General features: G+C 46.6%; 2 protein-coding genes across 6 annotated transcripts in view; both read right to left on the bottom strand.

The window, feature by feature from the left end:
- Window positions 1-12561: 12561 nt before the first annotated feature.
- Window positions 12562-16774, bottom strand: LOC140065321 (uncharacterized). 5 transcript variants are annotated; one of them, XM_072113179.1, is made up of 12 exons: window positions 16191-16774; window positions 16050-16087; window positions 15416-15530; window positions 14928-15379; window positions 14760-14798; window positions 14529-14573; window positions 14314-14391; window positions 13903-13959; window positions 13621-13647; window positions 13089-13486; window positions 12937-12969; window positions 12562-12813 (listed from the first exon to the last, which is right to left on the bottom strand). In XM_072113179.1, the coding sequence occupies exons 3-10, from the start codon at window positions 15527-15529 to the stop codon at window positions 13438-13440; spliced, it is 861 nt and encodes a 286-aa protein (XP_071969280.1). In that variant the 5' UTR covers window position 15530; window positions 16050-16087; window positions 16191-16774; the 3' UTR covers window positions 12562-12813; window positions 12937-12969; window positions 13089-13437. The 5 variants fall into 5 exon arrangements, with proteins under 5 accessions (XP_071969280.1, XP_071969128.1, XP_071969227.1 ...); XM_072113027.1 differs by having other exon boundaries at window positions 13089-13325; window positions 13410-13486; window positions 14928-15530; window positions 16191-16773; XM_072113126.1 differs by having other exon boundaries at window positions 13621-13644; window positions 14928-15530; window positions 16191-16773.
- Window positions 16775-20549: 3775 nt separating this feature from the next.
- LOC140117963 (nuclear pore complex protein Nup155-like) overlaps window positions 20550-27337 on the bottom strand; it is a 32941-nt gene continuing 26153 nt past the window's right edge. The window contains exons 30-35 of the mRNA XM_072135245.1: window positions 26900-27013; window positions 26093-26213; window positions 25578-25688; window positions 24945-25081; window positions 20964-21070; window positions 20550-20884 (exon numbers count right to left, since the gene is read on the bottom strand). Coding sequence (XP_071991346.1) covers window positions 20740-20884; window positions 20964-21070; window positions 24945-25081; window positions 25578-25688; window positions 26093-26213; window positions 26900-27013 — 735 coding nt within the window. The 3' untranslated portion in view covers window positions 20550-20739. The remainder of the gene's footprint in view (window positions 20885-20963; window positions 21071-24944; window positions 25082-25577; window positions 25689-26092; window positions 26214-26899; window positions 27014-27337) is intronic.

A 27337-nucleotide genomic window follows, 5' to 3' on the forward strand; every position in this document is an offset into this window, starting at 1 on the left:
GATGAGTTGTGCAGGCTCACCTGCTGGGGGAAGACACAGACTGGGGTTTATTTGCAACACTCCTCTGCCTGCACATTGGCAGGGGTGTTGCAAATATACCAGAACATCCTTTTGGTAGTAAACAACCATAACTCTTAATAACTATTAATTGCACTTTCCCAAACTATATTACGAAACCACCCAAACCCCTTTAAATAACGGAGGCAGGGGCATTGTTGTTGGGTGTAAAACAGTCACAGCAGATTTAATGGCACATTTTGTGGCAAAAACAGTTGGCAACTTTTGCCATCAGGTTATAAGGCACAACAGGTTGATATTATTGGCACACCACCACCACGAGCGGTTTGCCCAGCTGGGTTCCCCACTGGCAAGTCCTCCACCTGGTTTAAAACACTTGTCTCTTTATTCCGCCACAAGGACGACAGTATACTCCTATACTGAACTCCGACTGCCACCAAACAGAAACAACGCCATCCTGTAAGCCCGATAAAAAATATCAGGGCCTATGTCGTTCAAGTGAACTCTCATCAGATTCGTGTTAACCCCTTCTAGTTGCCTATGGCGAACCACTACACCATAACGGGATCTCACAAATTTGGCCATACGGGCATTAACTGTAAGCCTTGCACAGTCCACAGCCCCTGAGTCCCTGGCCCCTATACCAGACCATACCAGGACCATTTCCGGGAAGAAGGAGATAAGCCTCTCAATATTAGAGCGCATTAATATGAGCAATTCTGTAGCCCTCGTGAGACATAAATCATTCGCACCCACATGCAATACTAGCAACACTGGACCCGCTGTAGAAACACTGATGTTGATCACTTCCAGAAGGACCTGAGACGACCTCAAGCCGCGTATTCCTCTTCAATGCACATTGACCCCATGGAAACCAAGGTTCCTGCCGCCGGGACGGATCTCAGCCCTTTGTGCCACCCAGAAAGCGTAAAAATGCTTTAACAACCAACAGATGTCACCGGACGTTGCTGCTGGGCAGAATCCTAAAAAAGAAAAAACATTAGTATAAAATCACTGCAACAGGTCCGGCCGAAAAACATGAAGAGCGCCAGCGCCCTATGTGCATAACCTCCGATTCCGGGAGTCCAGCCCTAGCTGCTTCTGTGGCAGCGCCAATACAAAACGAATGCGTACCGTATTCTGAAGGGGTTACGCCAGAAATCTCGAGGCATTTCTTAAAGACTGAGGAAAATTGAAAACGGGAAAGGGGGAACAAATCTTAATGCAAGGGGAGTACAAAGTATCGTGACCCGAGCGCAGGCGGGACCAGACACTGCCTGCAAACGAACCCAGGAGCCCCTCCCATATATATCAGTCTGAGATCTACGCACGTCCCAAAAGGTCCACAGGGCAGGAGGAGGAGGAAGGCGGTACCTGCTCCCCAATGCAAAAGGCACCGAAAAATAAAAACTAAAAGCCAAAGAAAAAAGTAACGACTCGTGCTCCGATGAGCATACCACCACACATGCCTGGACTAGAGAGCAGAGCAACGTAAAAGATACCGGCCGGCGGCATCCGTCAGACACACCCTCTCTTTTCCAACCCTTCATGATCTGACGCACTACGAAGGCCTTGGTGACATCAGTCCACCCCAACAACTGGAAATGGAATGAAATGCCAGGAAGGCGCCTCCGAGCCACCGCAACGGATACCTGACTGCCCCGTAGGATGGACAGGTATCGGCACGTAACATCAAAACGGTCCGACTCACTAGTTGACACTGATCTGTCCCCTGCTAAAGATAACTAGGTCTCCCAAGCCTTACCATATTGCTGCCACGTCATCAGGGCCAACGACGCTCTCACCAATGACATCAAACCTGGATCAAGTCCCACAGCAGGGATGGACATTCCTGCCCTTCCGTTAGTACAAAAAAAACACAGAATAATTGTCAGTCCAAAAGCATATACCTCGATTTGCCATCACCGGTCCCTAAATTTCAATTGCCACAACAATGGGAAAAAGCTCCACAAGAGTCAGATTCCTATACAGACCAGATTCCTGTCACTCGACTGGCCATAGCGCGGTGCACCAATCGTGGCCATATACCAGTGGAACCAGCAGAATCAGTATACAGTGACAGCTCAGAATTGGGGACCGGGGGGGAGCCAACAAGTCTACCCATTGTAAGACAGAAGAAAGCGCCGCCACACCAGCAAATCTCACGAAGGGAATGAGTAATCCGAATATGATAATAAGGCATCATCGGCCCTCTAGTGGCAAGGGCCAAACAGCAGGAAAAACCTGCCCCTTAGGCATTATTCTGCACGCAAATACAAGCATGCCGAGCAGCGACTGGACCTGCTGGAGCATCACCTTGCGTACAGAACAAAAACGCTGGAGCTTGTCCCCGGGGAGGCGAAAAACCATGGAGTCTGAATCAGGCTCAATCCCAAGAAAAGTGATTACCGGCTTAGGACCCTCCGTCTTTTCCTCCAACAAAGCGACCCCAAAGAACGGCATGAGGAAACAAAAGGTAGACAACAAAAAGGAGCAGACAGAACTATCCACGGGGCCAATGAACAGAAAATCGTCAAGGTAGTGAATAACAGAGCGATGACCCGATTCCTGACACACTACCATTCAGAAAATTGAACACCCCAACAGGAGGCAAGCATCAATGAAGTATTGCCCATCAACGTAGCACCCCAAAAGATGGTAACAATCGGGGTGAACCGGTAAAATGCGAAAAGCCGACTCAATGTCGGATTTCGCCATCAAGGCCCACGGGCCAGCACTGCACAGAAGCGCAACGGCCCCATCGAACGACACATACGTCACCGAGGACTCCTCCAGAAGGATACCATCGTTCACAGAGGAGCCCTTGGGAAATGACAAATGATGTATCACACAATACTTGCCTGGTTCCTTCTTTGGCACCACACCCAGAAATTAGCAAAAGGAGGGGAGGAAAATGGGCCAACTATGCGCCCCAAAATAACTGTAAACCTTATCCCTGAGGACGTCAGGCAGTTCGTGGGCAGACTTCAAATTGTCTGCGAAAAAAACAGACCTCTCCAAAGAGAAGGGGATAAAGAAGCCATACGTGAAACCGCCACACCACGTGGCAGCATCTGATATATTGGGGTACCTGTCTAGCCATGGCCCCATCACGACTACGCTCACCGGGGTCCTTCTGCTCATGCCAGAGTGAAGCAACTCTACCGGGCCTAACAGGAGGTTGCGGGCCGTGGGAGGCGGCATGAGAACCACCACAGAAGGAACATTCGTGTTTGTATTTGCACAAACCGAAAAATTTACAGTGGCCTTCATTGAAAAGCCAACAGGCTCCGGGTCTACGAATGGCCACTCCCCCCGGAGCTGCAGCAGAGGAGGGGGAAGCAGCAGTTGAATGAAAGGGGGGCTTTTGGGAAACCATAAGGCACAGCCACACATCCGCTGCTTTTACCCCCCCCCCCCCCCCCCGATATCCGGGTTTAAAGCTAAGCGCCGATGAAAATCTTCATCGTAACGCCACCAACTGGAACACCCGTGAGTTTTTTACGAGGAATATATAACATCCATGTATGTAAAAAGCTTGGAACATCATTCCGGGTGCTTATGTCCCATTACACATCCTAGCACCTTAAAGGCTTGCAGCTATTATTGATGGTCTTAGCAACTCTAGGCTTACGGTCATGGGGCTTCTCAGACCAAACCCTCCTTTCTTTATCTATGGTGTGCTGATCTACCGTAACTAGGGTCCAAATGTCCACATATGCATTGGCCCAAATCCTTTCCTTTGCAGGTGCGAACCCGGGGGGCTGACCGCAACTGCTGAATCCTTATGAACTCCTGCCAACTGGGGTGTAGAGGCCGGGGAGGGGTAAGGGAGGGAACCATAGGGAGGAAACCTGTCCAAAAGCGACTTTAAAGACTGTAATATCTCCGCCCCAACCACAGGCTGACCACCCTCACCACCCCAGGCCCCAGTAAATTGAAACTCACCCGATCCTGAAGCTGTTGCAGGAGCGCTCCCAGTCGGAGCCGATGAAACAGGCAAAACCGGATGGTGAACCAGGCTACGGACCCTGGAAGACCCACTGCGGTCTCGCTGCGGCCGTTCACGGCTACGAGAACTAGGCACCTCGGATTCGCGGAGGACAACGGAGAGCGCCATCTGGAGAATCTGAACCGCCTCGCCTGGCGGGACAATCTGGAGTATCTGCTGCGGGCAGAATAATAGTGCAGTGAGCAGGACCACTGTTTTGCCTGTGGGCAACAGTCAGCAGGTCAGATGCCGGAAGCCCTCTTACGTTAGGTGGGAGCTGAGGGGTTAATGCAGACACCTTAGTGTCCCACACAGAGGCCTTAAGATGGCGGGTTCCTCGAGTAGCGGTCTGCTTCTTAGGGTAACTTGCTAGCTGTAGGGTCACAGTGGCTAGTGTGTTAATCCCCCCAATCTCTGTAGTCTGCTGGCTGATATGGGGCCTGCTGTAGCGTTGGAAGGGGGTGTGGATTGCTGTAACCCCGGGGCAAACACCCGGTTTATAATCTCCTGGTTTATAGGTAGTGAATCGGGTGCCCTTGATGGTAAAATAAGAACCAGGAGGCAGGAGCGGTGATCCAACAGGCCAGCTCACGGCTCAGTTTACTTCAAGCTTACAAACGTCCATATAATGGAGGCACATTTACACTTGTTGCAATACAGTTCTGTATCTTTAAGATCCAAGCCCAAAAACTATCACCTGCTGCACCCCCCCCCCCTGTTCCTGTGGCCGCTCTCTATCTTCTCTGGACCCTTTTATCTGGGCCTAAGCTCCTCTGGCTTCTCTATGGTCTCCTTGTTGTAGGCCGTGGCCTCTATACTGGGACATTCATCCAGCTGCTCCTGGAGACAATGTGACTTTGGGGACCTTAGTCTCTCACTAACTGAGCCCATGTCTGGGGGTGGTCCCTTCCTTATATACTCTACTCTGACACTCAATATTAGGTAACTCCTACATATACAGGTTCTACCTCCCAACCTAGCAGGGCTTGAACCTTAAAGCGGTACAACCAATTTACATAGCATACATGGATAATGCAATAGGAACAGTGTTATCACATTATAAACAGTTGGAGGATACCTGGAGAGGAGGGGACTCGAGGAGTCTCGAGATACCCCGTGCGGAGGGGAGACACAAACGGGAGCGCAACCTCGTGTAATATCGTTGACCACTAGAAAATATATGTCAGGCTGTGAGTGGACTCTCACCTGGTGGTTAGCTTAACAGGGCATGTCATAGAAGTGAAGCGGAGCAGCCGGCCTCGATGAACCACGCTTCGGTATGCAGGACCAGGATCCCGGATGCGTGTAGACCAAGAAAGAAGATAAGTCCCGAGGGATGTTGGAGAGTTGAGCCGGCGCTTAAGACATAGGAAGCGCCGGCTCAACTCTCCAACATCCCTCGGGACTTATCTTTCTTCACATTATAAACAGTGCACTTCAGTACATCACATCACATTACTTTAATCCTTTCACTACAATAGTGCTCCGCAGAGTCACGGTGTTGCCGCCTGTGAGCATCCCGTGCGCACGAAATGGAGCGGGATCTGCTGGACCTGTAGCGTGCTCTTCGGACCCTGTCCACGCTGACTGTGGGTCCCATAACTGCAGGGGCCACAGGCGCCGGAGGTAATGGAATCACCATCACTGCTGCAGGAGGGGGGAATTCCACGCATACGCGGGAGGGGGGGCTGCTGCAGGGGCGGGCTTCGGCCCCGAAAGGGGGGAGGCAATGGACCTGAGAGAGAAGCAGCTTGTGAGAGGAGGGACTCCGGATGAGCCGCAACATTAATCTTCTGCGATGAGGCAGGAGAGCTAGCACGTGTGCCCATCGCGGAAAATGGCGATGGCTGTGTAAAAAACGCGCTTGCGCAGCAGTAACAGGATCCGTAACAGGATCCGGCCGCGCCATTGCTGACCCACAGGAACGAGCCCCAGACCGCGAGCGGGAGCCACCCTCTTCGAGCCGGAACTCTAGGTATGCAATTCTCAGAAGGTGTAGAGGGAGAGGGACTCAGGCAAGACGGCGGCCGCGAACAACGAGCAGACCGCCTGGAAGGCAGCTGGGGGGGCATAACCGCTGCAGCTGCCGGGGTTCGGGGGATACCAGCTGAGACAGCCATGCTGCACCCTCTGTTCTAACTCGGTCCCACAGGGCTGCGATGAGGGGGTCGCCCATGATACCTGGCAGGGAAGCGCCGCAGGGAACAGTCTCCAGATCAGACTCACAGCTATTGCCAAGCTTGATGTGAAGTTCAAAGAAGCCGGAGCCTAGACCACTTCCCCCTTCTATAAGGTAAAGTGACTAAAGGGAGGGGGAGGAGAAATCCTATGCATCCTGGGAAAACAGCAACTCCACCCCTTCCTAAAGTGCATGTTAACCCCTTTGAATCCCTGGGAACATTACGGACACCCACAGTCTGTGTGCACCCTTCTTATGCAGTCGGGTGTACACGCCAAATGTTTTATGAACTATAAACCATTTCTTCCAGAGACCTTGTTCTCATATAATCAGAATGTATATATTATCCCAGCTACACAATGTACAGAGAATGGCTCCAAAACTTCTTGCTAACCAAAACAAGAAAAGGGGAAGAAAACAGACTGAAGGACAACCATCTCTAACAAGTGTCAAGGAGAAGCTGGAAAACTAAGCAAACAGGTCACAAAATGGAGTTTGAATCATGACATGGCTGACAGTGGTCATCATAACCCCGGCTAAGACTAAAATGGCATCCGCTTCATCCAAAATGGCTTCCGCTGGATCCAAAATGGCTTCCGCTGGATCCAAAATGGCATCTGTAGAGGAATATACCTCTTACATTTCCCCCCTTTTTGAGCTTGCAGACCTGTAACCTCCCCAAGTAACCTCCTCAAACTCCAGGTACCTTCAGGTGGGCTAAACCCTCACCTGCTGGACTTTTTATGGCTTCACCAGATCCCCCAGAGGCCAGTTACTAAAAGGGTTAAAGGTCTGCACGTTCACATCACATCACTGAGTTCCCATAGTTCATAGGTTTGTAAACCGGCAGCATCATCATCCACTCTGGGCTCTTCTCCTGTCGTTATTACCGCCTGGACGGCTTTTCTCCTGTGGTTCTTACCGCCTGGACGGCCATCTGGGACTTGATGAGGAGGACCACACAGCATGCAATAAGTGACAAGAGCAAAATCACATTCCCCTATATCACCCCCACTTAAAGGAAACCCTTCCAATCCCCCAACCACACAGTGAAGGACAAAGTGTCTGTCAGGGTGTGGGATCTGTGGACCCTCTGGACCACCGCGGGAGATGGTACTAGCCAACACCTGGGACCGGAATCTAAGTGGCACCTGCTCTACACCAGAGCCCACCGCAAAGCGGGATGGTCTTGCTGCGGCGTGGTGCCACCAGGTCATTCCACAGGTGCGACTAGTCCCGCGGCGGCAGCCAAGGTCGAGGTACCTTAATGGAAGACAGCCTCGTGGTCGGGTCCAGGCATAGGGTCAGGGCAGGTGGCAGAGATGCAATGTCAAGTCCAATCCGGGGTCAGCAACGGGAAGTCCCGGCAGATGGGAACGGGAACACAGCAACGCAGGAACACAGCAACACAGGAACACTGAGGGACTCTGGTAACACAGAAACACAGAGGGACTCTGGTAACACAGAAACACGGAGGGACTTTGGTAACACAGGAACACAGAGGGATTCTGGTAACACACGAACACGAAGGAACTCTGATAACACAGGAACACGGCAACACAGGACTCAGGAGCAGGAACACACGGGAACGAAGGGAAACTCAGCAATGTCACAAGGAAGCTTAAGCACAAAGATCCGGCAAGGCAGGAAGGGAGGTGCCGGATTATAAGGTGGAGATGTTCAGCCAGCGCATCAATCAGCTGTGTGCAGGCCCTTTAAATTTTCAACAGCCGACGCGCCATACGAGGCGGGGACGAGCACGCATGGCAGTCCGATGGCGAGCAGGAACCGGGACAGGTGAGTCCGGCGCAGGGGCTATAAAGGGGGCACAAGGAGGAAAATGGGTGCGCCCGCGATTCGAGACAGGGATCGTGGGAGCACCCGTGACAGTACCGACCCCCCCCCCCCCTTTGGCCTCCCCCTCTTCCTGTGCCTGAGAAATCTCTGAAGCAGGGTCTTGTCCAGGATGTTATCCTCTGGCTCCCACAATCTCTCTTCAGGGCCCAAATCCTTTCCAGTCTACAAGAAATGTAGAGCTAAAGCTTGGAGCAATGAGGTGCGGACTTGTTCCCATATGACATTTATATCCTGTACCAAGTCCTCCATATGGAATGCAACAGAGTGGGCAAAATAGGAACTGGCAAACATAAGCCAGACCTATAGGTACTGAAAGCAGGCACTATAGTGGTGCATAGGAGTGTCTATATCAAAAGGAGTTTCGACCCTTACTCCAAAAAAAAGTTAAATGGTTTTAATATTATAAAACAATGTAAAAACAAAGTATCCAATGATACAATAAAATAACAAGATAAGAACAGTGAATGTCCTTGTTTACACGTTTCGGGGTGGCACCCCTTTTTTAAAACATCTTGCCATTCTTGCCCTTGGCTTGTGGAGTTACCCAATTGTGTGTGCCTTTACTTTTATTATGCTTAATGGGGGCCCCTGCAGAGGTGAGGAAATCTCTAGCCTTCCATATGGGTTCATAGTCGTGTTTAGACCCCAGGACTATACCTTGAGTATAGATATTTGCCCTTTTACCTTCAGCTGTAGCGCTTCCCTGAGTGCTATCACTTCACCTCCTGCGCTGACCTGTGTGGAGGGAGTGGTTCTGCTTGTACTACCTCATGTGCACCACTGACCACTGTATATCCAGTGTAGAACCGTCTGTCTTCTCCTGCAGACCAGGAGCCATCTACGAGAAAAAACTCAACATCTGGGTTAATCACCTTCTCTCCCCTCTTTTCTGAATTCTGTAAGACTGGTGACAGAATGACAGGATTCAGAGCTGTGCACCTTGTCAGTGTCTGAGTCTAACTGGGCTTAATAGTGAGCCACTGGGGAGGCCACCACGTTCCTGAGCTAGGACACCTGTGGCGTGGCCTAGATACTCAGTGCAAAATAAAATAAAATGGTTTGATGCAGTGGGATGTGCCTAGGGCCGGGGCAGACAGGATTTGCCAGCTTAAGGCTGTGGAATGCATCAATTGCCTCCTGACTAAGGGCAAGTGGGGAAGAGGCAATGCACTTATCAAGGGGCAACATCAGACTGCAGGCAGCAGACCTTATCCAAGGCCTGCAGTACCTGGCCAGTCCTAGAAACATGTGAAGACGCTTAGGGCCTTGGGACAGGGGCACATTCTGGACTGCCAGCTTTCTTTCCTCTGTCAGGTATCTGCCTTTGGCTGAGAAGCAGTGGCCTAGGAAGACCACCTTCTCCTGGCAGTACTATAGTTTGTCTCTGGAAACTTTGCAACCCTTCTGGAACAGAAAACACATAAGGTATATAGATGCATCCTGACAAACCTGTAAAATGGAGGCACAAAACAGTAGGGTCATCCATATACTGTAAAAGGAGAACATCATCCAGTACGGAGCTAGTCTGCCAGTCTACTCCCTGTAGAGCCGTGGAGTATGGAGTATTGGCTGGGGGAGTTTTACCCCCCTTCATTTCATTCACTTTGGTAATGTCTCTCCTAACCGCAGTTGAAACACGCCCACTTTGGTCTGTCGGCTGGTACTTCTGTCTCACTTTGGCAGTGGTCTATGAAACTGCCGACCCTGGTCTAAGTTCCCCTTGGCTTTCTGTAACAGTCTTGTTGGTCCCTCTGTACGCCAGTCTGGCAGAGATATCTCTAGTCAAAATAGCTGGCAAGTACACTAGATGTACACTACACTGTCAGGTCATACCCCATGTGTCCAAAAGCTGTAAACAGTTACCGTGGTACTCTTCCCTTAACTGTTTAGGTCTCTGCTTCATCTCATGTAGACATATGGGATTCTCCCTTAACCATCTCTAGCCCAGTGTTCCATGCTATCTATAAAGTTCTGGCCAGACTCCAAAGTCTCAACAAAAGTCAGGTACAGTTAAGTGAAGTGTTGGTGTTTAGTCAGAAAGGAAACAAAAGTCATAGGCTCTGTCATAGAGTTGGGGCTTGTCCTTGCTTAGTTGGTTCTTGGAGAACACAGGGGGACATAATCAGCACCATCTTGCATCACAAGCAGGGACACATCCCAAAAGATTCAGCAGTTGCCGACACCTCGATTTATTGACAAAGAAACTAGATACCAGAGAATTTCTCACAAAGGAGGCTACACCAAGTCACTAGCTGACAAGACTGACTATATACCATGTCACTGTCTTTCAGACTCTGACTAAAACATGTTGCTGTCCATCACTAGTTCTCACAGTCACACAAGACTGTTCAGGCTCTCCGAAGAGAGTGGAACGCACACCTGCCCAAGGACTGTCTGACCATCCATCACTGTCCAGTCACTGTCAGTCACCTTACAAGTGGTTCTTTGCCACAATTATAGTGAGGATACAAGACCCGGCTAGAGGCATTTACAAGGACAATGTAATAATATTTGTCATTGAACTAAACGCTGAAATAACAGCATGTAGAGAGCTACACATAATAATAGATAGCAATCCGGCTTATACACTGCCTTATACTGGCTTATACACTGCCCTGGAGGATGACGGGGAATCTGAGCTCCAAAAGTAGAGATATATACGGGACTGTATAAGGATGACAGATAGAGACATAGTGTAACCGAAACAAAGCCACGAGCCTTCTCATACAAAACACAAAGATACACATAAAACCAACTCATTCAGACAGATTGATGGTATAGACTGGATATTAGACAATGCCGGTAACATGTAATGTTGTAAAAGATTGCATGACGCGCGTCAAAACAAACGCAAGCACGCGCGTGAAAAACAACGCAAATGAGGAAAGGCCCATTGGAAACAATGGGACAGAGTGCAATGCAAGTTCTGCGCGTCAAAAGCATGCGCAGAACTCGCGTGTGAAAAACGCTAGTGTGGAAGGGGCCTACCAGTGGGCGCACCCAGGATTTTTTTCAGGTCTCTGGTGATCAGATTGATGTCGTTCTTCTGTCAGCTTTTAATCCTACAACATATGGCTCCTAAACTCCCCCACAATCTCTTTTGGCCCATCTAACCATAAGTAGCAAAGAAGATCCCGGCACTCGCAAATAAATGCAAATCGTGTTTTAATGGTAAGATAAACTTACAGCATGAAGTGCAGGGACACAAAAAACAGGAACGCGTTTTCGGCTCGATGCACGAGCCTTTGTCAACCACATCATGTAGTTAAACATCACACACATATATACAAAGTTGCGATATAGACCCCGCCCACTGACGTCACATCCTACCGGAAACGGGATCTCCGTGGTGTGACGTAGTGGCTTCAGGTATTCTCCTTGTTCTGATTACGTTTCTGGAAGAAGAGATAGGGGACAAGAGTCAAGATTGCATCGTTTAAAATAAAACAAAAATAGAGTTAGTGTAACATAGTGTAACATAAGAACATCTCAAATGAAACTCTCATAATACTATGAAAAATCTCTTAAGTCATAATCACGATTTAACCCTCGTGGTTCCAAGGTCCCTAAACGCGTTCCTGTTTTTTGTGTCCCTGCACTTCATGCTGTAAGTTTATCTTACCATTAAAACACGATTTGCATTTATTTGCGAGTGCCGGGATCTTCTTTGCTACTGAATCTGAGGCCCAGGCCGTACCCGGAGCACCGCACACCTGCAGAGTGCCGTCCATCTTCTGTTGTATCTCATCTAACCATAAGAACAGAACTAGAACCGGGTCAGGATATCACACATACCACGACTTAATGTATCCAGCTTGACAAGGGGGCGTGGCCTATATCACACGCTGGGGCAGGAGCGCTGCAGTATGATAAACTCCCCCATTGTGTCCTATCCGTCCTATTATCAGTGATGTTAGACTCTTCTCTAGGCTCATCTCTTATACAAGACAATGTGCTCCATTGAGAAGATTCTTGTAGTTTGCTCCAGGCTCCATCTTTCCAGAATGATTGTAATGAAAATAAACCCCTTTCCACCTCTCAGATGATTCCCCCTTCATGGGATTTTTATTGTAATGTTACTTCTATCTTGACCTCCCCTTCCCCCACACTATTCACACAATGTTATTTTCCTTACATTCTAGAACTGGTGAAGAATCTAGAAAAGGGTCTCAGCCTGTCAGCTGAGCTCAAGTCCCCTCAAGGGGGTGCAGAACGTCACAGGGGGAATAAACTACAGAAAGGGAGTGTTATAAGGAAGCAGCTAGGAAAAGTAGGGTAGTATAAGGAGGGGTGTACAGAAAAGGGGCATTATAAGTGGGGGTGACCCAGGAGGAGGACATTGGACTGTATGGGAGAACAAAGGCTGCGTTATATAGCACTGGGGACAGTAAGGTGTTGGGGTGTGTATTATATTTTGTGGTCACATATGGGGGGGTTGTGCCATCTCCCCTCTTCCACCCGGTAAAATGCTTATGGAATATTTGTGTAAATAACTGAAAAACTCTTTCATGTAGTTTCATTATTTTATTCTTGATCAGTACTTGGGGTGGGGGCAGTTAGTCCTCCATGACAGTGGAGAAGATAAGGGGGTCCATGTCTGGATGTTCCTTTGGAGCTTCTGTGCCATCTTTTCCCTGGTAGGTGTAAAACTGGGGGGGCGGAAGACCTTCCAGAGGGTGAGCAGAGGGTGGGCTTGTGTCCAATTCTTATAGAGACTCTGGTGATGGTCTTTCTATTGTGCGGACAGGACAAGAAGAATCTGAAGAACCTGCAGGAGACAAGGAGATTGTGGTGAAAATAGTGACTGGTGAGTCCGGATATGGAGACCCTCAGCCATCCTCTCTACTCTGGCTTATAGGGGAGCAGTACAGAGGATTTGTCATGTATTCACCTTGAAGATCTCTGTTCTCCTCTTCTACTTCTTCTGTAGAAAGATGAAGAATAATTATCAGTAATATAACAGAATGTGATGGAGAAAGAGTAAAACTGTCCAAGTGCTGGAGGCAGAACATGTGCTGAGGAGAAGGGCGTCCGGGCACTTACTTTGTCTCTGATGCTGTATGGCACAAGGCATTGTCGTGTATTCCACTATCCCAGCTGGAGCATGAGGTGCAGGATGGTGGCGGTGACTCCATGGAGGGCACTGAGCAGGACCCGGAGGGCGGTGGCGTTTTGGTCCCATGCAGCCGGCCAGCGGGAAGGGAAGAGCTCGGGTCTGCAGGAGCAGTTATCGCTGCAGCAGTTTCCAGGTCCCGGGTTTGTGATCCACTCTGTGGCCTGCTACCTTCACATGTTACAGATTAGATCTCTGCAGGTTTCCATGAGCGCTGAGCAGGGGACAACAGAGCTGCTGATTTACTGCACCTGCCAGAAACAGGAGAGAACGATCCCTCTACTCCTTGGGGTCAGCACCGCAGCAGCACAAGAAGAACCTGAAGAACCTGCAGGAGACAAGACCACAGGGGATTGTGGTGATATTAGTGACTGGTGGGTCCTGATATGGAGACCCTCAACCATCCTCTCTACTCAGTCCTATAAGTTAGGGGTAAGGAGGACTTTGCAGTCATGTACTTACCTTGCAACTCTCTGACCTCCTCTGCTGCTGCAGAAAAAGAAAGATGAAACATCAGTCATGTCACTGCACCGATACAGATAAGGGAGGAAGTGAGTGCCTAGAACAACTACCACCATCATCCCCCATTACCCATAAATGGCATAAAAGCACAATGCCACCACTAGGGGGAGTTCATTACATCTACTTTTGCAATACTCTATTAGAGTAGTGATACAAAACCCCATGCAGTGAGCGCCCCCTAGCGTCTTGTAGAGGTAGAGAGAAAATAAGCCGATTACTCACGTCTGCTTCCTGCTGCCTCGGCTGAAGCACTTTGGTGTCCACCACCTGCGTCTTGGCCTGATGTAAAAATAAAGTATAAAAAATAAGAATAAAGAATAATTGCCACGATCATCGTGGCACAGTGGGGGCTCGTGGGACGCGTTTGCCGACATTCCTGCCCCGTGCCTGCACACTTTATAAAAATCTGTGAACATTCACCGATGAATATTCTCAGGTTTGTACTCAAAGCTACTCCAGGTCTACCTGCCATAGTTGTGTCTGCAAACCCAGCGCACCAGCACATACACCTAAGCCTCATGATGCATCCACTGTGGCAGAGGGGGGGGGCGCATTATCCGTGCTCCGGCGTGTGACAAATCTCCCCCATCATCTGTAAAATTGTAGACATTACGATGATTTTGGGTCACTTACTGGGTAGACAGGTGGCTTGGCCCAGCGACGGCCTCCTCATCCTCCTCCTCCTCTTCCTCCGGTTCATCCTCCTCCTCGCTGTAAGACAAAGAACATAAGTAAAGTATAAATCTAGTTCCATCGTCTTCTCTCTATCTGAATGGGGTAGTGGTCATGTGAAATGAAGTTTGTGACCCCCCTGTTCTTCAGCAGTGTGGCCCGGGCTATAGACTTACATGGTTTCCATTATATAAAACGGAGGTATCTTCAGTCTCCTCATCCTAAAATAGAAAACACATCACTGGTTACTGGTGATGCCAAACCCAAAAACAACCTCATATAAGCCCCCTGTGCCCTAATATACCTCCTGTGCCCTCCAATATTATTTTATTAAACAAAAAAGGGACCTACAGAATGAGCCCCTTCTATTTGGAGTCCTCAACAGAATAGAAGTATCAGGTAATTACCGTGTCGGGGGTTCCGATCTCATCACTCGGCACCGCCACCTGTTTGGGGAATGTGATAAGATACATGAGATATACACATATATACAGGTGAGGATATTCTCATTCATATTGTGATTGGGGCATGATGCGCCCTCTCATAATAAATGATGATATAGATCATATACTTACTCCCACATATCTTCATCCTCCTCCTCTTCCTCCTCCTCCATCTCTCTGATGTTCCTTCTCCTCTCCTCCATCTGCCACAACTGCTCCTCGTCCATCTCCCTGATGTTAAACTCCTCCACCGCCAACTCCTCCACCTCTCTGATGTTATCTCCCTGCGCCATCTGCCACAACTCCTCCTCATCCAACTCCCTGCTGTTAAATGCCTCCACCGCCGTCTCCTCCACCGCTCCGATGTAATCTCCTTGCCCCATCCTCCACAACTCCTCCTCCAACTCATCCAACTCCCTGCTGTTAAACGCCTCCACCGCCATCTCCTCCACCTCTCCGATGTTCCTCCTCTCCGCCATCTGCCACAACTCCTCCTCTAACTCATCCAACTCCCTGCTGTTAAAAGCCTCCACCTCTGGCTCCTCCACCTCTCCGATGTTATCTCCCTGCGCCATCTCCTCCACCTCTCTGATGTTCCTCCTCTCCACCATCTCCTCCACCTCTCCGATGTTCCTCCTCTCCGCCATCTCCCACAACTCGTCCTCCAACTCATCCAACTCCCTGATGTTAAACTCCTCCACCAACGTCTCCTCCATCACCTCGTCGTCCTCCATCCTATAAATAAATAAGACAGTCAGTTTTTCGTGAACAATAACAATGATCTCTACGGACAAAGAAATGAGATACCAATTATATGTGGACCAAAACCATCCTCAACGCAACCTAAGCCCAGAAGCTACAACCTAGTAAGCTAATAATACGGCAGCTCCCAATATACGGCCGGCAGCCACTACTAGAGGGCACTGACTGTATATGGATTTACTTACATCTATGGAATCACTCAATGGCCCCTGTATACAGCAGGAAACAAACCGGGGCTAGGCCCCCTCTCCCCAAGGGCCCCCTGGCAGTGACTTCCTCATCAGCCGCCTCTATAGTAGGTACACCCCCGCCTGCCTCATTTATCTCCTGGACTACATCTATAGGGATCGTCCATAAGAGGTGATATCACACATTGGGGGGATTTAGTAACGTGTTGCGGGGTGTAACAGTGAAGACCTCGACAACACTGCTGTTAGGATAAATCCACTGGTACACCTGCTTTTAGCACATTTATTGGAAAGAGGGACTTACCGCAAAAATCACAAAGCAATCACCAACCAGCACCAATTCTGTAAAAGATGAAATGTAAAGAAGTGGCCATTACTGAAGAGAAGGAGCCATGATAGAAGACAATGCAGAGTATAACCAGAGCTGAGGACACAGTGGACTTACCTCAAACGCCTACAAAAACCCTCAGAGGTGTGAAAGTTCCGCCGCTCCTTATATACCCGTGTGATGTCATAACGTAGCAGGAGGAGCCAACAGAACATTCCATGACATCACAAGCAGCTCCAGCAGATTCCTGGGTCCTGATTGGGTGATTGATACAGATGAAATGTATACAATCAAATGTATCTAATCTATATACCGTGTCATTGTGGTGTTATCATTCTCTGGGTCCTGGGGGCTTTTAGTGTCACCTCTGTAGGACCCTCCTAGTGAACATCATCAGTTTCTATTTTATATTGAACCCACTGAAACCCTTTTAGAAACCAAAACTCCTCCAATACTGCCCCCTGTGGACCCACACTACAATAAATCACACAATTTCAAAGGGGTTGGCCAGAAATAGGTCTGTCCTCAGGAGAGGCCCAGAATAGTTGTCTCACAAAGCAGTTGTCTCATGGTCCCTGCAGCGGCCATTGCTATCACCAAAGATAGGCCATCGGAAAGAGGATGGAAGATCAGTACTACCATAGAAACCATAGCAATGGCTACGGGGCCCTAGGAGGGACACACAGTGTACAGGCAGCCAGAGCCACATACAATGATGTTCATGTCCAAGTAAAGTTTGAAGCCAAAGATTTATATAATGATTTTATTCAGATATTAATATTAATTATCATGAAGGCTCCATGTATATATTACAGCTCACTAGCAGGGGCCATATGGAGATTATAACTTACAATGGGGGACAGTGTGCAGGTACATTATCCCTCCTAATGAATGACACTACATTAATGGCGCTCTAAATGATTTCCTGTAATAATAGATTATTACATATTATAATGCAGGGGGATCTGTATATATACACTGGGAGAGAAGTTTTTGGGGTCACGGGACCAATCAGCATTGTCAATGCACCACAAAGATATAGAGCAAGTGATGTCATCCCCCAAACCCAATGATTGGATGAGGCGTTTCCTGTCAACTCCGATACTTCCAGTCCAGTCATCGCTGGACCAGAACCCAAACATCCTCCTTTTTATTCACACTTCAAGGATACCAAAAAAAAAAACCATCTTTAACCCCTTTAAACGCAGGGTTTTTGGGCTCATTTCTCGCTCTCCAACTTCAAAAATCCATAACTTTTTCATCTTTACGTGTACAGACCTGTGTGAGGGCTTATTTTGTGCGTAACAAATTTTATTTTCCCGTAATGTTATTTATTTTAACATGCCGTGTACTGCGAAGCTGAAAAAAAATTCCAAATGTGGAAAAATTGGAAAAAAAACGCGTTCTTGTGGGCTCACTTTTTACGACTTTCACTCTTCGCTCCAAATAACACGCCTACTTTATTCTTTGGTTCGGTGCGATCGCAGTGATACCAAATTTATACGGGTTTTATTGTGTTTTAATACATTTTCAAAAATTAAACGAATGTGTACAAAAAAGAAAAAACATTTTTTTGCCATCTTCTGACGCTAATAACTTTTTCATACTTTGGCGCTTGGAGCTGTGTGAGGTGTCATTTTTTGCGAAATGAGGCGACGTTTTCAATGCTACCATTTTGAGGTCTGTGCGACAATCTGTTCATTTTTTATGTTATGTAAAAAGGTGTAAAAGTCGCATTTCGGACATTTGGGCGCCATTTCCCGCCTCGGAGGTCACCGCCGCCCGTAACCGGTTTTATATTTTGATAGATCGGGCATTTTGGGACGCGGCGATAGCTAATGTGTTTGTGATTTTTACTGTTTATTATGTTTTATATGAGTTCTAGGGAAAGGGGGGGTGATTTGAATTTTTAATATTTTATTATTTTTTTTTATTTTTTTAAACTTTTTTCCCCCACTATTTTTTAGACCATCTAGGGTACATTAACCCTAGATGGTCAGATCGCTCCTACCATATACTGCAATACTACAGTATTGCAATATATGGCATTTTTGCAGGTCATACATTACATTGTATCGAACCTGCATAAGCCATGTAGCCTCGTGTCAAAAGAAAGAGGAGTGGAACTGATGACGTGCTGAGAGGAGGCTGCTGTACTTGAGCGTGATACACCCAGTCCAACTCGCTGGATTCTCTGCCTGGTTACCAGAGAATCACCGTCCATTTTCTCCACTTGTGACCATCGATCGTGTTAGTTAAAAAAGGGAGCCCTTAGGCCATAAAGCCTCCATGGGAACCTCTCTAAGGCTAATTTTTTTTTCAAACAGCAGTGACAGGTTCCCTTTAAGGAGTCACATATCAACCTAATGCTGGGAACTGGGGTTCAGCAAGCAGGGCAAATATGGCTGCTGTATAGAGAGTCTTACTGGACCACACGGCCGTCTAACTTGGCCCTAAACTGGTAACTAAACTCTTCCTATCAGTGTTGTCTCAGACCCTGGTACGAAGTTGATTTTTGGTGCAATTTTCTGGATACACTGGGCAGCTGTAAAGGGAGCTAATTTCATGTGTTAAATTTATGGACAACACTCTGCAGCACCCACCAAACCACAGGGAACAATTTTGGCTGCTGAACAGGATTAAACAGATTGTCCAGTCATAGAAACACAGGTCTGATCTCTTCTGAATACAGCGCCACAGCTCTCCAGAGGTTATACATGGTATTGCTGCTCAGCCCAATTCCCTCTACCAGAGCTGAGCTGTAACACCACACACCACCTGTGAATAGCTCTGGCGCTCTTTCAGGCAGCCAAATTTGTCTACTCCCAGACATCACTTTTAAAGGGAACCTACCACCACAAATCTACCTATAAAAGGTAGACTGGGTGGTAGGTGGATCAATGGGACGTGAGGATAGTCCTTTTAAGGGCTAATCCTCACGTCCCCACACTTTTTTGTTAACTTTTATTAGACATATATTCAAATTTACTTATGCGGCTACTGGGGCGTGGAGTAGCAGCATCTGAGGTTACACGAGGCGGCTACTCCACGCCCCGGGTAGCCTCTTTTCCCCTCCTACTCACCCATCTTCGGCGCGCAGCTCCGCGCCCTCGTCCGGCGATCCTGCCGTCTGCGCATGCGCAGAAGAGCAGGCCCGCGCCTGTTTCGGAGCAGTGACCACGCAGGCGCGGGCCTGCTCTTCTGCGCATGCGCAGACGGCAGGATCGCCGGACGAGGGCGCGCAGCTACGCGGAGCTAAGCGCCGAAGATGGGTGAGTAGGAGGGGAAAAGAGGCTACCGGGGCGTGGAGTAGCCGCCTCGTGTAACCTCAGATGCTGCTACTCCACGCCCCAGTAGCCGCATAAGTAAATTTGAATATATGTCTAATAAAAGTTAACAAAAAAGTGTGGGGATGTGAGGATTAGCCCTTAAAAGGACTATCCTCACGTCCCATTGATCCACCTACCACCCAGTCTACCTTTATAGGTAGATTTGTGGTGGTAGGTTCCCTTTAAGTGTGTGATGGACATTCATCAATGGTCATTGGTCTGCAGAATTTTTCCAATATATGTTCTGATCTGTCCCTGCTAAACACGCTCATATAGATTGTGCAAATCAAAGTGGTCACAGGAGGTACAAAACAATATTCTGCAGATGATGATGATCCCTGCGCTGGATAGGGATATAAAAATTATCAGTGCATGACTATATAAAGCAGATTACAGCCTGATGGATATGGTTTGTGTCTGTGCTTGGTTCATTTACAACAGATAACAGCTAGACTCTTGTATCCACAACAAGGGGTTAATTACCCCTTGTCTTTTTGACCTGCATCTGTATGTCTTCTGGATATGGTGGGCATCCATCTGCTATGCTGCTGGGTGGTAAAGCTAAATAATCCACTTGGTTGTAATCGCAGGAGGAGCCCCGGCCGGTGGCTCAGACCCTGCTGCAGATACATAGATCCTGGGTACAGAGAGCCTGGGGATGTACATTGGATTTCCAGCTAGTTTTAAAGGTTTGCTGCCTCCGGCAATGATCCTTTGCAACTAGTTGGAAATCCATTGTACATCCCCAGGCTCTCCATACCCAGGTGATGTCACCACAGCAGGATTTTTGTATCTGCAGTAGGGTCTGAGCCATCAGCCGGGGCTCCTCCTGTGATTACCACAAAGTGGGTTATTTAGCTTCATCCCCCAGTAGCATAGCAGATGGATGCCCACCATATCCAGAAGACTTAGATTCAGCCGGAGATTTATGTGAACTGTCAAAAAGGCAACGGAACATAGAACTTATAAGTGATAAGGTAATTAACCCCTTGTTGTGGATACAAGACAACACAGACCAACCACAGGCGCACACACACTTCTCATCAGGCTGTAATCTGCCTTATTTAGTCCGGCACACCTAAATGTTTATATCTCAGGAGTGATTGTGGATTCAGAACGGATCAGATACAGAAGCAGCGGCCACGTCCTGTGTGAAACCGATTGGTTTTATTTACATAACTTATGATCTCATCGAAAAGTCAAAAGTACAAAATCTTCCGCCTTCTCCACCGTCCTGCGACCCCCTCTCCAAGTGCTCGGTAGTTTCCACCATCGGTGGCTCAGTTCGAGGTCATTTCCAGATCATCGGTTAAAAAAAAGAAATCTCACGTCAAGGGCTAGTTAAAACCTAATCTTTCTATTTTGGCTTGCAAAGATTTGAAGTTTCCCACCGTCGTCTGTACTGCCAGGGTGGGCTCCATGGAGTGCAGCTCCACTAGATAGAGGGAGATGGCGTCCAGGCACATCACGTTAAAGAGCCGCCTGTGGGGAAGGAAGACACAGGTTAGGATCACAAGGAGCAGATCACAAGGGACGGCAGAAATCCAGACCCCATACTCACCTCTCATGTCTTTGGACCCTGTTGGGGTCCTGTGCGTACCCCGAAAGCAGCACGTGGATACACTCCAGCAGGTGCAGAGGTTTCTTCACTCTAGTCCAGAACGGATCCTTAAAAGAAGAGGACGATTGTTACAAAATGACAAAGACATAGGACAGTGGTGGCGAACCTATGGCACGGGTGCCAGACGCGGCACTCAGAGCACTTTTTGTGGGCACCCAGGCCTTCACCCCAGGCAGGACTCAAAGAATCTTCCTGCACTTCCAAGCATCTTAAAAGATGCTGCTTTCAGTCATATATTAAAGTGATACTAACTTCGCTATTTGGGACTGTAGGAAGAGGGAAAATGAGTAAACAGGGACGAATTGTCTTTGGAGGACCTTCTCCTGGCCCAACAATTCTCTGTGTCATCAGGAGGCCAGTATGATTGAAAGTTGTTGAAGAACATGGAGCAATAAGTTACTGCTTTAATTTTTGGTTGGCACCTCACGATAAGTGGGGTTTTGGGTTGCAGTTTGTGCACTCGGCTGCTAAAAGGTTCGCCATCACTGACATAGGACGTGGAATCTGTCCAGAGAGGTTGTGTAGTGATGATGATACACTGTATACAGAAGTTGTGTAGTGATGATGATATGCTGTATACAGAGGTTGTGTAGTGATGATGATGATACACTGTATACAGACGTTGTGTGGTGATGATGATATACTGTATACAGAGGTTGTGTAGTGATGATGATACACTGTATACAGAGGTTGTGTAGTGATGATGATATACTGTATACAGAGGTTGTGTAGTGATGATGATATACTGTATACAGAGGTTGTGTAGTGATTATGATACACTGTATACAGAGGTTGTGTAGTGATGATGATACACTGTATACAGAGGTTGTGTAGTGATGATGATACACTGTATACAGAGGTTGTGTAGTGATGATGATACACTGTATACAGAGGTTGTGTAGTGATGATGATACACTGTATACAGAGGTTGTGTAGTGATGATGATACACTGTATACAGAGGTTGTGTAGTGATGATGATACACTGTATACAGAGGTTGTGTAGTGATGATGATACACTGTATACAGAGGTTGTGTAGTGATGATGATGATACACTGTATACAGAGGTTGTGTGGTGATGATATACTGTATACAGAGGTTGTGTGGTGATGATGATATACTGTATACAGAGGTTGTGTAGTGATGATGATATACTGTATACAGAGGTTGTGTAGTGATGATGATATGCTGTATACAGAGGTTGTGTAGTGATGATGATGATACACTGTATACAGAGCTTGTGTAGTGATGATGATGATACACTGTATACAGAGCTTGTGTAGTGATGATGATACACTGTATACAGAGGTTGTGTAGTGATGATGATACACTGTATACAGAGGTTGTGTAGTGATGATGATACACTGTATACAGAGGTTGTGTAGTGATGATGATATACTGTATACAGAGGTTGTGTAGTGATTATGATACACTGTATACAGAGGTTGTGTAGTGATGATGATATACTGTATACAGAGGTTGTGTAGTGATGATGATACACTGTATACAGAGGTTGTGTAGTGATGATGATATACTGTATACAGAGGTTGTGTAGTGATGATGATACACTGTATACAGAGGTTGTGTAGTGATGATGATACACTGTATACAGAGGTTGTGTAGTGATGATGATACACTGTATACAGAGGTTGTGTAGTGATGATGATACGCTGTATACAGAGGTTGTGTAGTGATGATGATGATATACTGTATACAGAAGTTGTGTAGTGATGATTATATACTGTATACAGAGGTTGTGTAGTGATGATGATACACTGTATACAGAGGTTGTGTAGTGATGATGATACGCTGTATACAGAGGTTGTGTAGTGATGATGATGATATACTGTATACAGAAGTTGTGTAGTGATGATTATATACTGTATACAGAGGTTGTGTAGTGATGATGATACACTGTATACAGAGGTTGTGTAGTGATGATGATGATATACTGTATACAGAAGTTGTGTAGTGATGATGATGATATACTGTATACAGAAGTTGTGTAGTGATGATGATGATATACTGTATACAGAAGTTCTGTAGTGATGATTATATACTGTATACAGAGGTTGTGTAGTGATGATGATACACTGTATACAGAGGTTGTGTAGTGATGATGATACACTGTATACAGAGGTTGTGTAGTGATGATACACTGTATACAGAGGTTGTGTAGTGATGATGATGATATACTGTATACAGAAGTTGTGTAGTGATGATGATGATATACTGTATACAGAAGTTGTGTAGTGATGATGATGATATACTGTATACAGAAGTTGTGTAGTGATGATGATACACTGTATACAGAAGTTGTGTAGTGATGATGATATACTGTATACAGAGGTTGTGTAGTGATGATACACTGTATACAGAGGTTGTGTAGTGATGATACACTGTATACAGAGGTTGTGTAGTGATGATACACTGTATACAGAGGTTGTGTAGTGATGATGATACACTGTATACAGAAGTTGTGTAGTGATAATGATACACTGTATACAGAGGTTGTGTAGTGATGATGATACACTGTATACAGAGGTTGTGTAGTGATGATGATATACTGTATACAGAGGTTGTGTAGTGATAATTATAATAAAGATCTACCTAATGTATGACTAAGTGATCAACTCAGTTGTAAAGTTCAAAATATATGTCCATTGATCACTATGCAATCAAGTATGTTGTTAGGTTGCAACACAAATTACTGTATGTAACCTTATTGTTTTGTTAAAATAAATAAAAAAATACTTAAAGGAAACCTACCATTTCAAATGGTAGGTGTAAGCTGTAAACACCGAGCACCAGCTCAGGGTGAGCTGGTGCCGGTGCTTAGTTTAGTTAGTGTTATAAACCGCGGTATCGCGGTTTTAACACTTTTTAAACTTTATAGCAGCGCCGAAGCAGTTTCTGCTATAAAGTTTAAAAAGTGTTAAAACCGCGATACCGCGGTTTATAACACTAACTAAACTAAGCACCGGCACCAGCTCACCCTGAGCTGGTGCTCGGTGTTTACAGCTTACACCGACCATTTGAAATGGTAGGTTTCCTTTAATAATAATTATATACTTTATAGAGAGAAGCCTTGGTCTCCAGCTTTTAATGATGCTCTGTAACCAGTATTTACCCCCAATAAACTAGCAGCTCCCTCAGGAATTCCCTTTTATGTGAAATCTCCCATGTTTACCTATAAAAAAATCTCCTCCAAAACCACATGACCTATGAGAGAGAAAGTCATATTTTGCCTGAGATCAGTCAAGTTTAGGCTGCAGAGGGTGGATTATTTCAGACACCTTCTCTTATATAGCACCTCGAAGTGACATTTCGGCCCCTGTCCGAGTGGGCTGGTAGATTAATTGGGTAAAATCTGGCGACAGGTTCCCTTTAATGGGTTTGTGTTAGTGATAAATATTATCTCTTCTCCACAGATGATCTGCAGATTGGGAGACCTCAGGCTTCCCTGACCTGCTCCATAGCAGCAGAAGCTCCAGGTTATGGAGGATCCATCACTGTCACTGGAGCGCAGGATGGGGTTCTGTCCTGTTCTCTAATGACTTTGATGGGATTTCTGGATTAGATTACAGGATGGACAAACCCTGCATTCTGGCAGGTAGGGAGAAGGTCATGGGGAAACCTGCAGTCCCCCGACCTGTGGATCATGGGGGTCTCATCGATTAGCCAGACCCCTGTTTCCAGCATCAATATCTGGATTCACAAATGATCATCTGGATGAAAGTTTAAACATATCCACAGCCCTCTGTAATCTTGTAGGAAACCTTCCCGCAGGAGAAATGAAGGAACAACCCCATAACGACAGTGGAAGAGGACACCGGGGCCCAATTCTGTTCTGTATACAGCGTACAATCTGGTGGTCGGCTCATTACCCTGAATAATGGCAGGGGGTCTCCTAGACTCTTACCCTTTCTTTAAACAGATGATCGTACACTTCAAGCAACTTTGGAACAGACAAGTCGATCTCCTGCATAGTCTGTGATACAAATCCCACGTCCCAGTTCAGGTTGCAGACCTGTTTTTCTAGATGTTTCACTAAAAATTCTAAAAATTAAAAAAAGTACAGAATAGAATAGAAGATAAGATGCAAATGCATAATAAAAACAATTAAAATTAGATGTAGATAGTTGTGACTAAACTCCCCCTGCAACTAAATACAATGTTTCCTATCAAATACAGAATATCATCTATATATGCACCTGGATACAGCGCTAGCTATAGCAAAGAAAAGAAATAAGGAATATATAAGAAACTATTTATTAAAATCTATAACAGATGGCTGCTAAATGTATAAATTGCTCATACACAATCAATACAATGAGAGATATTACCTAATTTTATGTATATAAGAAGGTAGATGAACAATATAGTCATGAAAACAAAGATGGTGAAATAAATAAACACCCAGAATAGATAAAATGCTAAAATACATTACTGGGTGAGAAAGAGATGGACCGGGGGTGACCATTATTTCTCACCCGGTAATGGGTACTATATGGTTACAGGAATGGCCGACCCCATTGTGGCCGCTCTCTCTTACCAAGAGGAAAGTAGCGCGGTGTGCTGGCGTAGATCTTGCCTAGGGACGTCAGCTTCAGATTTAATACCTGCATCCTCTCCCCCGGGTTCATTCCTATGCTGTCGTTTAATTCTAAGGAAACAAGATATTTAGGATATAAAAACTAATGGTGACTAATGAGAGTAAATGACCCCCCTCAGGCAGTACAAACAGTGACGTTATCGGAAGCCACCTGTGGGAGAGACACCATTGTCATTCATACATAATACAAGGGCTATTCACATCCACACCTTAAGGACAGAGCAGGACCCTCACTCCTATTGTTCCATATGAATGTTTGTACTCTGAAATGTAATATTATATATGTCCCCTATGATTTGTAGAGCGCTACAGATTATGTTAGTGATATATAAAGAGATTATTATTATTAATAAAGAGCAGTACCTGCTGCTACAGAACCGCTTTCCAGTCCGGCTCATATAGAGGACTCCTATAAAGGGGGGAGACCAAACCCTTTCACAACAATATATAAATACCTCTTTCTATGATTTCTTCCCATAGACTTTGCACCAGGATGGGATCAGAATGGCCGGCACAGTGGATTATGGCGAGTTTACACTCCGACAGCTTGAACGGGTCGGCAAAGTCTCCATAAAGCTGGAAAGAAGAGATGTTACACGATTTATAACTGAAGCATTGGGGAGTAAGTATGCACCATGTCTTCCCAAGTTAAAGGGCTATCCCTTCTCCATTCATTATAACAGGAGGTCGCGTCCACTGCACAGTAACCTTTGGAGGCAGACATTACAGTAGTCCATTTTCTCAGGCATTTCTATAGAGAATGAATCGAGGTTTAACTTGCAGCTCATTAGGGGGATAAAGAATCCTCTATGCCAGATCAGTGGTCAGTCGAATAATGATTATAATAATAATAAATCCTTTATTTATATAGTGCACACAGATTACGCAGCGCTGCACAGAGCTTGTTAAAATCCCTGTTCCCAGTGGGGCTCACAATCTAATCAACCTACCAGTATGTTTTTGGAGTGTGGGAGGAAACCAGAGGAAACCCATGCAAACACGGAGAGAACATACAAACTCTTTGCAGATGTTGACCCTGGAACTTGAACCTAGGACCAAGGCTGTAATGCTAACCACTGAGCCACCGTGCAGTATAACCACTGATCAGCATGTTATCCCCTTGTACAGTGGATAGTGGATAACTATCTTGTGCAAGAGCCCTTATACTGTGTGGTCCCTAAAGTATTGGCAGAACCAGTGTAAATCGCGCTGCCATGTAGTTGAGTAACTTTCTTAAAAGTTTTTTTTCCCCCCAAACATACCCTAGTGGCGTCCATTAGCTGTGAATCCAGCTGGGCTACAGCATTCTGTGTTGATGGCTGATGGGAATATCTTCTGATTAACGTTCCCTGGATCTGTAGCTGTATTCTGGCCACCTAAGGACAAAAGCAGAGATGTGCTCAGGCAAACTGCAATGGGGGAAATAAAATCCAGCCACATCGTAACACCATTTAAAGGAAACCTACCACTTGTAGTGGCAGGTTTCTGATGGAAATACCGGGCACCAGCTCAGGGTGAGCTGGTGCCGGAGCTTATTTCCGTTAGTGTTTTAAACCGCGGTATCGCGGTTTAAAACACTTTTTAAACTTTATAGCTGGCGCAGGCAGGTACGCGCTCGGCGCTTACCGTGCACGCGGCTCTCATTCACTTCCTATGTAGCCGCGTGCACAGTAAGCGCCGAGTGCGTACCTGCCTGCGCC

The sequence above is a fragment of the Engystomops pustulosus genome, chromosome 1 (assembly GCF_040894005.1).
Source record: "Engystomops pustulosus chromosome 1, aEngPut4.maternal, whole genome shotgun sequence".
In the NCBI taxonomy this organism is placed as follows: domain Eukaryota; kingdom Metazoa; phylum Chordata; class Amphibia; order Anura; family Leptodactylidae; genus Engystomops; species Engystomops pustulosus.